Source organism: Ornithodoros turicata, chromosome 1 (genome assembly GCF_037126465.1).
Source record: "Ornithodoros turicata isolate Travis chromosome 1, ASM3712646v1, whole genome shotgun sequence".
In the NCBI taxonomy this organism is placed as follows: domain Eukaryota; kingdom Metazoa; phylum Arthropoda; class Arachnida; order Ixodida; family Argasidae; genus Ornithodoros; species Ornithodoros turicata.
The window spans coordinates 219,658,446-219,673,140 of record NC_088201.1 but is presented as its reverse complement, the minus strand read 5'-3'; the positions used below and the strand labels follow the sequence as shown (position 1 = coordinate 219,673,140).

The 14,695-nt window shown below is 47.1% G+C and overlaps 1 protein-coding gene, 1 long non-coding RNA gene and 3 other non-coding genes across 5 annotated transcripts; 4 read left to right on the top strand and 1 right to left on the bottom strand.

Annotated features, from left to right (window-relative positions):
* Window positions 1-931: 931 nt before the first annotated feature.
* Window positions 932-1,004, top strand: Trnar-ucg (transfer RNA arginine (anticodon UCG)). Its single transcript has one exon. It is a non-coding gene; the product is annotated as a tRNA-Arg (tRNA).
* Window positions 1,005-6,731: 5,727 nt separating this feature from the next.
* Window positions 6,732-8,088, bottom strand: LOC135376715 (uncharacterized). Its single transcript, XR_010417819.1, has 3 exons — window positions 7,963-8,088; window positions 7,336-7,396; window positions 6,732-6,927 (listed from the first exon to the last, which is right to left on the bottom strand). It is a non-coding gene; the product is annotated as an uncharacterized LOC135376715 (long non-coding RNA).
* A 1,318-nt stretch (window positions 8,089-9,406) lies between these two features.
* Window positions 9,407-9,479, top strand: Trnar-ucg (transfer RNA arginine (anticodon UCG)). The gene has a single exon. It is a non-coding gene; the product is annotated as a tRNA-Arg (tRNA).
* Window positions 9,480-9,580: 101 nt separating this feature from the next.
* On the top strand, window positions 9,581-9,653 carry Trnar-ucg (transfer RNA arginine (anticodon UCG)). The gene has a single exon. It is a non-coding gene; the product is annotated as a tRNA-Arg (tRNA).
* A 1,661-nt stretch (window positions 9,654-11,314) lies between these two features.
* Window positions 11,315-14,158, top strand: LOC135394803 (uncharacterized protein K02A2.6-like). The gene has a single exon (XM_064625797.1). It carries the CDS (start codon window positions 11,315-11,317, stop codon window positions 14,156-14,158), a length of 2,844 nt encoding a protein of 947 aa, XP_064481867.1.
* The last annotated feature ends 537 nt before the right edge of the window (window positions 14,159-14,695 follow it).

The following is a 14,695-nucleotide window of genomic DNA, read 5'->3' as shown; positions in this document are numbered from 1 at the left end:
CACAGTGTTAAGCTAGGCGGTCTAGGGCTAAGGCATTTGTTCGCGGCCAAACTGGTGATGCGACTGTTTTTCTTCAGAATGTGCAACCACCCATTGTTAAAGACAGTACTACAGTCAGTTGGAAGCCAAAACTTGGCTAGCATAACTGTTGCGACAGTCAAGCGTGTGTATGCTGTGAGTAAGTTTTATGCAGAGGTTGTAGAATGTATGCAGTTTTTGCTTGTAAGATTTACACGCGAATATGTTTTTAGTGTAGGTTAAAAAAAGCTGTACCATGACTTGATAGACACTCTCTTCCCCGTTCCTATATATAGAATTGTACCACCGAACTTGGAAGGACAGGACATATTGTGCCGAATCCGAGCCATGCCTGTAAGACCTCAAATCAAAAGTTTTTTCTTTAAAGTGCATACGCTGACACTCCCTGTGAAATCATGGTTGAAAAAAAAAAAAGGATTTTTCGTGCCCTGGACGACGAACTGCAGATTCTGCAACACCCAAGAGACAGTCGAGCACCTGTTTCTTGATTGTACTGAGGCACTCTTCTTTTGGGATGAACTCAGTACGAAACTGGGAAGATATGTAAGATTAGATCCATACACTATGAGGTTTTTGCCTTTTGAACAGACCGAAGAAATCAGAGATGACATATTATGAGTAATCTCAATGTTTTGCATATGGAAGGTCAGGGTATTGGACCGAAATGAAGAGCCACTTAAACCACCGATGTGCTTTTTAAAAGAAGAAATTGATCAAATGTACACAATAGCACGGTACAGGCAATTGGTACCGGAGTGGTTACGTGTGTATGTGGCAAAATTACTCCCAAGTCGGGAGGCTTTTGGTGAAATGTTACGCGCGTGAAGCTCATGTGATATCACTGTAAATATGCCATAATCATAAATAAATGTGCAAGATCAGGAAAAAAAAAGTCCGCGTGGCCTAATGGATAAGGCGTCTGACTTCGGATCAGAAGACTGCAAGTTCGAGTCCTGTCGCGGACGATCTTTTATCGTAAATATTGAGAGATATCCTTCATTTTCTTCTGAAGTGTCCATCCATGTATTCCATATGCAAATTCTTAGCTCGTTGGAGGGGGTGTTAATGTCCGCGTGGCCTAATGGATAAGGCGTCTGACTTCATATCAGAAGATTGCAGGTTCGAGTCCTGTCGCGGACGATCTTTTATCGTAAATATCGAGAGATATCATTCATTTTCTTCTCAAGTGTTCATCCATGTATCCCATATGCTAATTCATAGCTCTTTGGAGGGGGCGTCAATGTCCGCGTGGCCTAATGAATAAGGCGACTGACTTCGGATCAGAAGACTGCAGGTTCGAGTTTTGTCGCGGACGATCTTTTATCGTAAATATCGAGAGATTTCCTTCATTTTCTTCTCAAGTGCTCATCCATGTATTCCATATGCTAATTCATGGCTCGTTGGAGGGTGTGTTAATGTCCGCGTGGCCTAATGGATAAGGGTGCAATTGTCGGTGCACTGGCTTCCAATGCATGTTCCGGACAGTGCCATAATAAGTGTCCTGGGTGCCTTCGGGAAAGTGGAACAGATAGAGCGAGAGAGGTGGCGATCCACGGCATTCGCCGGAGCGGAGACGACGACGCGGAAGGTCAGGATCGTCCTTGGTGATGGAGTAAGCACAGACAGCATACCGCACATTAAGAAAATACTCGGTGGACAACTGCTTATCGAGATTCCTGGCAGACCACCCTTGTGTCTTCGATGCAAGAGAGTAGGCCACCTTCGAAAACACTGCAAGGCTCAATGGTGTAGGATTTGCAAAAGATTCGGTCACGAGGATGACAACTGCGTCAGCACATACGCGTCTAAAACGAGACCTTCTATAGAGGATGCATCGGCGGTTGACTTGATGGATGTGGAGGAATCTACGCAAGCCGGGGATATGGCAGAGGCAAGGAGTAACGCAAAACGTGCAATCGATGAGCCACCACCCAAAGACAAGCATAGCAGCGAGGACAACCATGAACTGCTCGAGGTTACCGCGGACCCGAACGGGGAGACTGGAAGTGCCGTCGAATCGTCACCGATGACTCCGCGCAACGATGGTGCTGCAGAGAGTCAGGACGGACGCACAACGGCTTCCATAGTTGGAACAACACAGCCCGACGAAGGCAAAGCGATCACTTCCCAGAAGCCAGAGCACGCTGAGCAGACGACAGAAAAGCGCACAGAGTCTCTGGTAGAGGAGAGCAGCACCAGAAGCGAAATCGACAAAGCAACGGGCAGTAGACATAGCGAGGAAATAGCAGACAGCGGGAAAACTGACAGAAAGTGGAAGGAGACTGGTACAAGCTATAAAAAGGAGATATTCCCCGACACCCCATATGACGCCAGAGGAAAGACGGCGACTTCTGAAGGAGCATAAGAAATAACGTATAGTTTAACCCGGAAAACATGAAGAACAAACACAAGTTAAAGGTAGCTATGATTAATGCCAACAGTCTAATAAGAAGCGAAAGGAAAGCCTGGTTAAGGGACATTGCAATCGACGCCAATATAGATGTCCTCTGTGTACAAGAGACTAAAATATTTCTACCAGAACAGGAATTTGAACTGGTTGATGCCTTCAAGCGATGGTTCTTTGTGTTCCATGCCTCCGGCGCTAGTGGAAGTGCGGGAAGTGCGGTGATGATCAAGAAGGACAGTAAGCTAAAGGTAATAGACTGCGATTTGGAACAAAACGGGAGGCTTGCCAGTGTAGACTGTTTATGGAACGGGGAAATTATACGCGTGGTGAGCATATATGCTCCAAATGAGTCTGCGGAGCGAAAGCTCTTCTTTGAAACAAGCGTCGAGAACTTCGTTAACACAGCGAGTAACCTGATTTTAGCCGGGGACTTTAATTGCGTTGTGCGGCAAGAAGACTGCACCTACAAGAAGGGAAAACAAGATAGTAGCGTGGGCGTTCTGCAACGGATACTACAGCATCACGACCTGCATGATGTGGGAATAGGAACAGAATATTCAGCGATTAAATTCACGCATTGGCAACGTACATCGCACGCAAGGTTAGACCGAATCTATATCTCCGGCGGCATCTGCTCCTTTGCAACAAGATATGACATCACGCCATTGGCCTTCACGGATCATGCTTTTGTAAGCGTGCAGATAAATCCAGAAGTGGAAAAAAAGAACCGGAAACGCAATACTGGCTGGAAGATGAATGAGAGCATCATGGAAGACCCAATCTTCACATCAGATATTAATGATCTGATTGTCAGAGTAAAGGAAATGCGGTTAAGCGCTCCAACCTGGGAAATTTTTAAAGAAGTACGTGCCAAGGCAATTGAGCACTCTGAAAGAAGAGCAATGGAAAGGAACCTGGAGTTGAAAGCGCTGACGAGAAGCTTGCTGACGATGTTGAAAGAGGAAGAGAAAACACCCGGTCTTTTCACTGCAAATATAAAAGACATCAAACAGAAAACTTTAGAACGAATTCGAGAACGACATGTTGGGGCGCAGATACGAAGCCGCCTGGGAGCCATTGAGCGAGACAAAACCCCGACTAAAGTTTTCCTTTTACGGGAAAGACAGCGTGCAAGACAAAATGAGCTCGCCAGTTTGAACGTTGATGGCACAGTTCAAGTAGGGGCTGAGGCAGTGCAGGCTGTGTTGCACGAGCACTACCAAAACATATTCAACATGAAGCAACCCGCTCCCCGATCCAACACTGACCTTTTCAAGAACATGCCGCAGGTGACAAGGAACGACAAAGTGAAGGCAGAGGGAAGGATAACGGCGGAAGAAATATCGAGCGTAATAAGGAAGCTACCGAGGAACAAGGCGCCGGGACCGGATGGGCTCGGCGCGGCCTTCTACAAGAAATTCCACGCAGAGCTATGCCCGATCTTGGAAGCGGTTTTTGAGGATATGAGGATCCGAGGTTTGATGACACCATCCATGAGAAAGTGCCACACAGTGCTGATACCAAAAAGAGCGAGTCACAAGGGAGTACCCACAGTATCGGACCTGCGGCCCATTAGCCTACTATGCACCGACTATAAGATCCTAGCGAAGGTGCTGGCTCGACGACTGGACAGCCTGCTGTGGAAAATCATCGCCAAACATCAATCCTACGGAATCAAGAAAAGATCCATCGCTACCAATCTGCATTTAACGCGCACCGCCGCCGAAATCGCAAAAGCTACAGGATTGAAACTCGCAGTGTTTCAGTTGGATCTAATGCAGGCCTTCGACCGGGTGTGCCAAAAGTTTTTATTCGAACTTCTACACTATGTAGGTGTCGGAGATGACTTGGAGCAATGGGTGCAGATATGCTACCGGGACATTTCAGCTCAGCGGATCATAAATGGAACTGTAGGACAAAGATTCGCCGTGACCAACTCCGTGCGGCAGGGGTGCCCTATGTCCCCCCCACTTTCCTCCCTATACCTAGAGCCACTGTGCCGGGCGATTATCAACAGCCAAGAAGTCAGTGGTCTCCAACTAGGACAAGAAGAAGTGAAGTTGCTTGCTTTTGCTGACGATATCGCTTTGCTGTGCCGAAGTGAGGAGCATGTGGAAGCTGCGATGGGGATCCTCCAGATTTTTTGCGAATCATCAGGAACGAGACTGGGAAGCGAAGCCCCCGAGCTGTTCGTCCATCGAGTGTTCGGGGGAAATTGGGAAGTATCTGGGTGTGAACGTGGACGCGGATGTAGCAGACGCTCAGAACTGGCAAACAAAGCTAAACACACTTCAAGGCAAGCTCCAACCTTACAGAGGACGGCTGCTTTCACTCCTTCATCGGGGATTTATATGCAATACAGTGCTCTACCCAACGGTGCTTTACTCGGGTCAAGCAATTTCGGTTTACTTACCGACTGTACAGCGTTTTCACCACTGATCTCTATCTATAAAGGCTGGATTGCGTATGGGAGAGGGGCTCGCGGGGGAGAGGCGTGCATTCGGGCCGCCATGTTGGGAGGCCCTAAAGCGCAGTGTGCGCCCATAGAAAACAATGGGAGGCAACGGAGATTGTGAGTATTTCTAGCGCTGCAGGCGTTGATCGTTGCTTGTCATCACACAATTTTGTAAGGTGCCAGTATACTGATGTATCCTACCAGTGTTTCACAGGTGTCCTGCCGTTCGATTCTTAATTACGTTATGTTTTGCATTCCGAAACTAGACCGTCACAGCAGTGCAGCGCTGGGGATTGTACTACAGTACGTTTCCCAGCCAATATTTCAACAAGAAACGATGTGAGGTTAACAACCACCATGTATGTAATATCCCGTGCTGCGTTCTGGACAAAAATTGTTCCATAAAGAACGGTCCGGGAAAGGATATACTCGCATGGCAGAAAGAGATCGTTCTGTAGAATCACAGCCGTTGTTTTAGCCGTGTATCGGTTTCGTATGATTTATATCAAGCACCGCCACAGAAAGTGTCTTTTAGTGATCGACTGCGGTGCTTTGCCTCGCAAATATGGACACACCGAAGCAGCCCAAATACGTTGTGAGCGTGATTTAATTGCTTCACGCAATTAGAACACGCTCGTTCGGACAGTTAATCAGGTAGTGATGTAAGCTTAATCAATTAAGTTACTTAAAAGTGGTAACACCTCCTTGAGACACAAGATTTACCTCTTTTTGAAGTACAGCCCTTCTATGTTTATTTGTTTCTTCCTTCATTTGTTCTGATTATTTGCAGGCGCGGTTGTGCCAAACTGAATGTCCTTCTCGAGTACTCACATGCTTTTGCTGAATACAACTGCAGCGTGAGCAAAGCTGCTTAGGAACGGGAGCCTGCTATCCAGTGCTGACTTTGTCATGCTTGTTATGTGGAGCACGTTCGAAAAAATGCAGCTGCACATCTGAAACTCCAATGAGTATCATCGTCATCGAAAAGAGAGCGTTGTAGCACCGTTGTGAGACCAGACACGCTTTCTGAATATCTTCTATGGCACCTTCCGCAGTTTGCACAATTTTGTTCAGCATTGAAGTCTCTCATAGGAACCACTTTGCATTAACTGCGACTCCCATCTTACATTTTGATGTTTTGATTTTTGATTTTGATGTGCAAGGGCCTTCTTGCACTACACACGTATGGTCTGCAACAGGATAATTGCAGCAGGACGATTTGGAGCTTGAAACAGTTGTGATTTTGTCATTTTGGCCCTCGTGTACCCCGTCTGTGAAACGTAAAAAAAAAAATCTAACACGATATGCTTTTGTAAAGAAGGTCACAGATGGTGAGTAAAGAGAATATACAAGTTGAAGTTTATTCAACATTTTATATCATACATTATATTATTCAACATTTTATATCAAGTTTATACAACATCAAGTTTATTCAAGTTATTTCTTGCACTTATGCGTTTCAGGATACCATGAACGAGACTACATTTATTGTTTTATGACCTTGCTACAATGACAATATGTATTTTAGGAATGACAATGGACAGGTACTCTCTCTAAATTTGTAGCACTCAATTTTAGGTTAGATTGAGCAATGAATAGCAACTTCCCTCCTGATATTTTCTTATATATGATGAATTTTGAATTTAATGTGATCAAATATGTGTTAATATAATAATATATATAAGAATATAATATGTGATAAATGAATGTGATCAACAGTAGATGTAAACAACACCAGTAGCCAGAGAAGTGCATTCTCAAGAAATAATTTTCTTCTTATAGCATATATGTGCATGCCTATTAACTGAAACAATTATCACGTTTCTCACGGTTTTAATTTCTGAGAGTGTACTGTAGAGACGGCTTAGATCTACAACAGTTAATACAAGGTATTATATACTGTGAATACATTTAAAAATCCCATGTGACACATACTTTCTGGAGGTGCTGTGGTAATCAAAGTTTGTGGGCATTACGCAGGTTCTGCACCCATTTCTTGAGTATGTCGAGGCAGCTGTGAAGTAACCTGCATTGATGATGATTATTCCAATTTTTATGGTGCATCGACAACAAAGGAAATAATACATCAGAACATTGGTTTGGGTGCAACCAGTTAAAAATGAATATGTTGTTTAATAAATGCGTTGGACAAATGTTAAAACATCAGTTTAAAACATGGTTTACAATCCCTGTATCTTCTAAAAATTAAAAAGATGAAAAACTATTCTAAAAAGAATATGGGGAACTCTTCTAAAAAGAATTATAATCTCTAATTATTATATTGCTGGGTGAAGGAGCCTAAAGTGTAAGGTGTGTTTCTGATGTGAACATGTAGGAAAATATGCAAAACTGAGAGAGGCTAACCACAGTGCGTGCACTGAGGTTGTTCCTTCCTGTAAAGTAGAAACCAGTGGATGAGGAACGTGATACTTACCTGTACACCCAGCCGTATCACACTACACAGATTATTCACTGGGTAGCCCTCATGACGAAACCTGTATTGAGAGACCACTTTTGCCTTAAAAACTGCTTCAAATAGCACGACACGCTACAAATTATTACTATCGTAACAAGCTGACGATACAGCTCAGACAAAGGCGTTATTCAAGTCGCGCCACACCACCGTTACGTAGGATTCTTTGTCACAAATCAAACCAAGGCACAAAACAATACCAATACATGAAAAAAGGTGACAATCTTGGTCTCATTATGACGTAATACCGAACTTGTGCGCGAAGGTAATTCAAAGAAATGAATGTGGCACTTGCTTGAATTGAGAACACCGTGTACCGTGCTAGCAATGCATGCAAATAAGCGCTTGAGTGCTTGCACATATATTGATGACAACACTACCTGTGTAGTGCAACGTGTTCTTTCAAGCATATTATGCACTCAAACTGTATTTGCCGCCGGGTAAAATGCAAGTGTGCTCGATTGAACGTCGGAAGAGCGATCAAGCAACCTGCATCCAGTGCTCGTTTTGGGCAAAAAAACACTTCATAATGGTCAACTAAATATACAGAATGAACGCCTATTTATTCCTCGATAAAGAGTGACTCACCTGTATAAATTTAGGCCCTGTAACCTTGCCAGTACGGTTGGTACGACCGTAATTGCAAGAAGTTGCCATGATCGCTGCGGCGACTGTTGTGGGCACCGTAAGATGGCGGCCGGTTTCTTCACGCTCGCGCTCCCTATCCGCGATCCAGCCTTTTACAATCGAGATCAGTGGTTTTCACCGGGTCTGTGCCACATTCCTGTGGGAATCCAAGTTTGAACGGATGCGGAGATCCAACATCTTCTGGCCTCTACAGGCAGGAGGGCTAGGCGTGGTCAACTTCGACTTGAAAATAAAGGTTCAGCGCTTCATGTTCTTCAGTGATGAGTCGAGACCTGAACTGCGTGCGGCAATGCAAATGTTGGGAGCTGTGCACCTGAAGCAATGGATTGTGAGTACAGCTGCGCTACAACTGAGACCAAAGGCGTTGAAGTTCTACCAGCATGTAGAAGAAAGCATAAAGTTTTTTCTTGAGAAGTTTTCTTGGGAGTACCTAGTGAAAGTCAACAAGAAAACACTGTACTGGGACAGTGTGGCCAGTGTCTTTCCCCCACCGCTCTACAGACAGAACTATTCGGCCACTAAGGGGCACGACGTGCTGAAACGTCTCAAGAAGCTTCCAGTACTCACAGGAACCAAGGATTTTTTTGTCCGCTTTCATGTGGAGGTGCTTCCAGTTAAGCAATGGCTCCAGGGTAAAGGCTTCTACGTGCCATGGGAAGCGAAATGTCATGCTTGCAGCGAGATAGAGACACTCAGACACGTCTTCCACGACTGCAAGAATGCTCTTTTGTTCTGGAGCGACTTGCGAGCATCGTTGCAAGTGAGCGAAGACTTTTCATACGAGAGCCTAAAGTTTCTGATATTCCCGGATTCTGAACAGACCGAACTGTTGAGTGTCATCGCAACAGCGGGACTACACGCCATTTGGAGAGCACGGACTGGTCGCGTTGAGTGTGACCCGAGAGCACAGGCACCAGTCACGTACCTCAAAACAAATTTAATGTGGACGCTGTCGCTACTCGGACACGATAGGCTGCGGGAAGAAGAAGGCTGGAAGAGACGAGCACCAGCAATAAGGGCTCTCCATCCAACGACTTTTGGACAGCACATGAGGTAGAGGACCAGAAAGCGGAAGCGGTGCTGTGGCAACTTACGGCGGGTTAAAGTGCAGTGTCATGTAAGATGCGGGAATGGCGGAGAATGAGGTTTTTCTAAATTGACACCTACACAAGAGTGTATACTGTTTTATGGGAATAAACTAAAAAAAAAGAAAAAAGTGGCCTAATGGATAAGGTGTCTGACTTCGGATCAGAAAACGGCAGGTTCGAGTCCTGTCGCGGACGACCTTTTATCGTAAATATCGAGGGTGTTCCTTCATTTTCCTCTCTAGTGTTCACCCATGTATTACATATGTTAATTCGTACCGCGTTAGAGGGGTTTTAGCGTCCGCGTGGCCAAATGGATAAGGCGTCTGACTTCGGATCAGAAGACTGCAGGTTCGAATCCTGTCGCGGACGATCTTTTATCGTAAATACCGAGAGATTTCCTTATTTTCTCCGCAAGAGTTCATCCATGTATTCCATATGCTAATTCATAGCTCGTTGGAGGGGGTGTGAATGTTCGCGTGGCCTAATGGGTAAGGCGTCTGACTTCGGATCAGAAGACATCAGGTTCAAGTCCTGTCACGGACGATTTTTTATCGTAAATAGCGAGGGGGTTCCTTCATTTTCCTCTGAACTGTTCACCCATGTATTCCATATGCTAATTCATACCGCGAGTGAGGGGTGTCAGCGTCCGCGTGGCCAAATGGATAAGTCGTCTGACTTTGGATCAGAAGACTACAAGTTCGAGTCGTGTCACGGACAATCATACATGTCGAGAGGGTTCCTTCATTTTCCTCGCAAGTGTTCATCCATGTATTCCATGTTCTAATTCTTAGCTCGTTGAAGGGGGTGTGATGTCGTGTGATGTGGCACGTTTTGGGGAGACCCATCGTCATGGTCATTAAAGGATGGAATGTGCAATGAAGGTGGTGGCTGCATGATTGGGACGACACCACAGGCTACCCATTTTGGCGACGACTGGTAAATCACCTTGCATGCGAAGATTCTGCTTCCTCGGGTACGTCCTGTTTGCTGTTTATGATGTTGGGATTACCGCCGCCTTCATTGTTCTTGCCGAGGCCCGGCAAACCTGCAATGTGCTGGCCGTCATGGAAGAAAGCTTTCCGGAACTACTTAATTGCGTCTGGTTTGGACAGCGAGTCCAGCGGTCGACGGAAGGCTATCCTTTACCATTGCCTTGGTTCGGAAGGCCAGAGAATATTCGACCTGTTACCTCTACCTGATTCGCCTGCTGCCACGTCAGTGGGTTCCACGAGCACGGTACCACATGAAATGGAGCTTGCCCTGCAAGTTTTGGATGCCCATTACGCTTCTGCGGTCAACCGCATTGCTGAGCGACACAGGTTTCGCCATCGCCGTCAGCTACCCAGTGAGGCCATCGACGACTACGTCATTGCGCTTCGAGAACTTGCCAGTACCTGTGACTTTGGAACGACACTGGACTCTATGCTCCGCGACCAGATTGTAGAGTCAACCAATATTCCGCATCTACGCGACCGTCTTCTCCTAGAAGGGCATTCCCTTACGCTGAACCGGACGCTCGCACTGGCTCGGCAAGTTCAACAGGCGCAGAAGGAGTCCCGAGAATTTACAGTTGAAACGCAGCAAGATGAGGTTCAACGAATAACGAGACAGGTGCATGGGAAGTTACTTCAAGGGGCTCAACGCTACAGCAAACGCACGACAGGCAAAACTCAATGCTTTCGTTGCGGCTCTTCTAATCACCTAGCAAATTCCTTGGCATGCAAGGCCCGGAACCAAAGATGTTTCTTATGCAATAAAACGGGGCATTTCCGTTCCGTTTGCCGTTCTGCAGGACACCTACGAGAGTTGACTAGCGAAGAGCCTGCCCAGGATTCTCCTTCTTGTGCTGATGCCCAGACTGTTCTGCACCTGGAACGTGGCGTTACTAAGAAGAAACCTGGGATTTTCCTGACCTTGACAGTATCGGATATAGACATACGTTTCCTCATTGATACTGGATCATCCGTATCGATAATGTCCGCTGACACCTACCAGACGCATTTTTCAGCAAAGCACCCCTTGAAACCGCCGTCCGTAAATCTGTATGACTTCTCCAAGCACTGCATTCCTGTTCAAGGATGCTTCACGGTGACGGTGTCCTTCGCCGATCGTTCTGCACACCTGACCTTCTACGTAGTGTCCCACGGGACTACCCTTTTGGGGATGGATGCTGTCACATCTTTGGAAATCTATGCATCGACGGCATGAGTCACACCTGCTTCAGTACTACGACGTCGGCTCCTTCTGTACCGCCAGGTATTTCAGTTGAGTTCGGGCACCTTTTCGACGGAGCTCTTGGGCTGTGCAAGAATTACATCCACAAGGTGAAGACGCGCCCTGATGTGAAGCCTGTTGCTGGGAAGCTACGCCGACTACCTCTCACTGTACGTCAACAAGTTTCCGAGGAATTACGCCGTTTGGAGGAGCAGGATGTGATTGAGAGAGTGACAGCCTCGGAATGGGTCTCGCCAATAGTTGTGGCGAAGAAAAAGGATGGTTCCATTCGGTTATGCGTGGATCTTCGTGAACCGAACAAAGCAGTCGTGCCGGACTGTTTTCCGTTGCCACATACTGATGAGCTGCTAAACGCATTAGCCGGCGCTACAAAGTTTTCAAAGCTTGATTTATCATCGGCGTACCACCAAGTGCCTCTTCACCCGGATAGTAGAGACCTAACTGCCTTCATTACTCATGATGGTCTTTTCCGTTTCAAGCGAGTATGCTTTGGACTTGCCTCTGCACCATCGGCATTTCAACATATGATGTCACTTGTACTGAAAGGTTGTACGGGCGTGCTCTTCTATATCGATGATATCATCATCTACGGACGGACTGAAGAGGAGCATCAGAAGAACCTTTACCGCGTACTGCAACGTTTGTCTGCTGAAGGACTGAAGTTAAACCATAAATGCGTCTTCGACGTTTCAGAACTTTCCTTCTTGGGACACGTTGTTAATTGTCAAGGACTGTTACCGCAGGCATCTGCAATTGAGGCTCTGCAATGCGCTCCCGCCCCAACAGACTTGAAGTCTCTACGTTCTTTTCTTGGATTAGCAGGGTATTATTCGAAATTTATTTCGCACTACGCTGAACTGGTGGAACCGATGCGAGAACTCCTTCGAGACTCCAAGCCATTTATATGGACGTCAAGTGCTGATGAAAGTTTCAAGAAAGTGAAGTCGGTGCTCAGCTCCTGTCCAGTCCTCCACATGTTTGACCCACGACTCCCTGTGATCGTGGCGACGGATGCTTCGTCTTACGGACTGGGCGCCGTCTTGCAGCAACTTAAAGGGGACCAGGTTCGCACAGTTGCGTTTGCTTCTCGCACGTTGTCTCCCCTGGAGAGGAAGTATTCGGTTGGAGAACGTGAAGCGCTTGCTTGCCTGTGGGCATGCGAGCGCTGGCATGTCTACCTTTGGGGACGCCCGTTTACTCTGCGTACAGACCATCAAGCGTTAGTGACCCTTCTTGGGGCTCACGGTACAGGCCACAGACCTCTTCGAATTTCCAGATGGTCTGCGAGGCTACTTTACTACAACTTCAAAGTTGAATACAAGAAGGGAGCAGAAAACTACGTAGCGGACGCTCTGTCCCGGCTACCGTTACCATCACAGCAAGACTTTGAAGAGGAGATAGTGTGCACCGTCTCCAATCCGATCACCAAGGGAGAGCTCCAAGATGCTACTCGACTCGATCCTGAAGCCAGTGCAGTTATCAACGCACTTGAAGGAGGCTCGTGGCCACCGCGTGCTCAGATGTCTCGAAGCATGAGCCCGTATCACCGTTTTCGAGACGAGCTTTCTGTTGTAGATGGACTGCTGTACCGTGGAGAACGCATCGTTGTTCCGCAGGCGTTAACATCTAAGATTCTGACTCTCGCGCACGAAACCCATCCGGGAATTGTGCGGACAAAGCAGAGACTCCGAGATCTCTACTGGTGGCCTGGAATGGACGCACAAGCTGAAAAGATGGTGCGTGACTGCTCTACCTGTCAATCCGCTGACAAGTCCGCCAGGACAGCGCCTTCACCTTTACACCCGGTCCCATTTCCGGCCAAGCCATGGGCAAAGTTAGGTGTAGACATCGTCGGACCGTTGGAGGACTGCCCTCACTCCTGTCGCTACGCCATTACCCTAATTGACTACCATAGCAAGTGGCCGGAGGTTTCGTTTGCATCAACTGTAACGACCGCCACAGTAGAAACGTTTCTCCGGCATGTTTTCAGTCGCGAGGGTTTTCCTGAAGAACTAGTCACTGACAATGGCCCGCAATTTGTTTCAGCAGAATTTAAAACATTTCTTCAAGATCGTGGCATTCGTCAAACGACAGTTTCAGTGTACTACCCACAAGCAAATGGCCAAGTGGAGCGTTTCAATCGTGTTTTCAAGGACGTCATTCAAGTTGCAAAACTTCGTAACAAGGACGTGAAATCAGCAGTTCTCGAGTACCTCACCGTATATAGAAGTACCCCTCATGCTACCACGGGTGTTTCACCGTCAGTCCTCCTTCACGGGAGGGCCATACGAACTCGCCTAAATGTGGTGGGACTTGAAGGACAGTCAGTCGACGTGGACATGCCGAAAGTCCGGCAGCGAGTGGAGTGTAAGCAGTCAAAGCAGAAGTTATACACTGACTCTAAACTATCTGCTAAGTGTCGAATATTCACTCCTGGTACCTACGTTCGAGTGCGCCTACCTGGTCGACGAAAGAAGGGGCATCCGAATTTTTCGCCGCCGTTGAAGGTAATTGCTCCACGAGGACCACTTTCCTATCTGTTGGAGGATGGCAAAGTATGGCACTCGTCGAAATTTACGAAACACCACGGTGCAGAGAGGTTACCTGCCCAGCGTATGGAGGAGCAGAAGGAACAGCCGTTCATCACTAGCTCTTGGTGGGCAATCGCCGAGCAAGCTTCTTCACATCCTCCGCTTGTGCCAGAAGTGCCAGCCCCCGGCACTGTTCAGGAACAACAACAAGGGCCACAACTTCGACGGAGCAAACGCCAACGTACCGCACCCGAGCGCTACCCGGACACTAGAAAGCCGTAGCAACTATTTGTGTTGGGTTGAGTGAACTTTCGTGTCTCTGAACTTTGTTTGTATTTTTGCTCGCACCAAGGACGGACCTCAATTTTTTTTACGGAGGGGGATGTGTGATGTCGTGTGATGTGGCACGTTTTGGGGAGACCCATCGTCATGGTCATTAAAGGATGGAATGTGCAATGAAGGTGGTGGCTGCATGATTGGGACGACACCACAGGGGGTGTTAATGTCAGCGTGGCCTAATGGATAAGGCGTGTGACTTCCGACATTCTACTTCCGGCACTTGTGCTAACCGGTCGTGTGCATCATGAGCTTCGTTGGAGCGGCTGTAACGGCTAACCCTAGCCTGGATGAATCGTCATCGTTGAGGAATGAGGCTAACAACATGTTACAGGAATCGTAGAGAATAATCATGCCAATTTTACCAAAAGGTGAAATTTCAAAGAACACTGTGTTTCTTCATGGTGACCCGTCGGCCAGGCCGTACAAAGGGCAGGATTTTGTCGCCTTTGGAGGAACGCCTGCAAGAAGGCAAGACTGTGC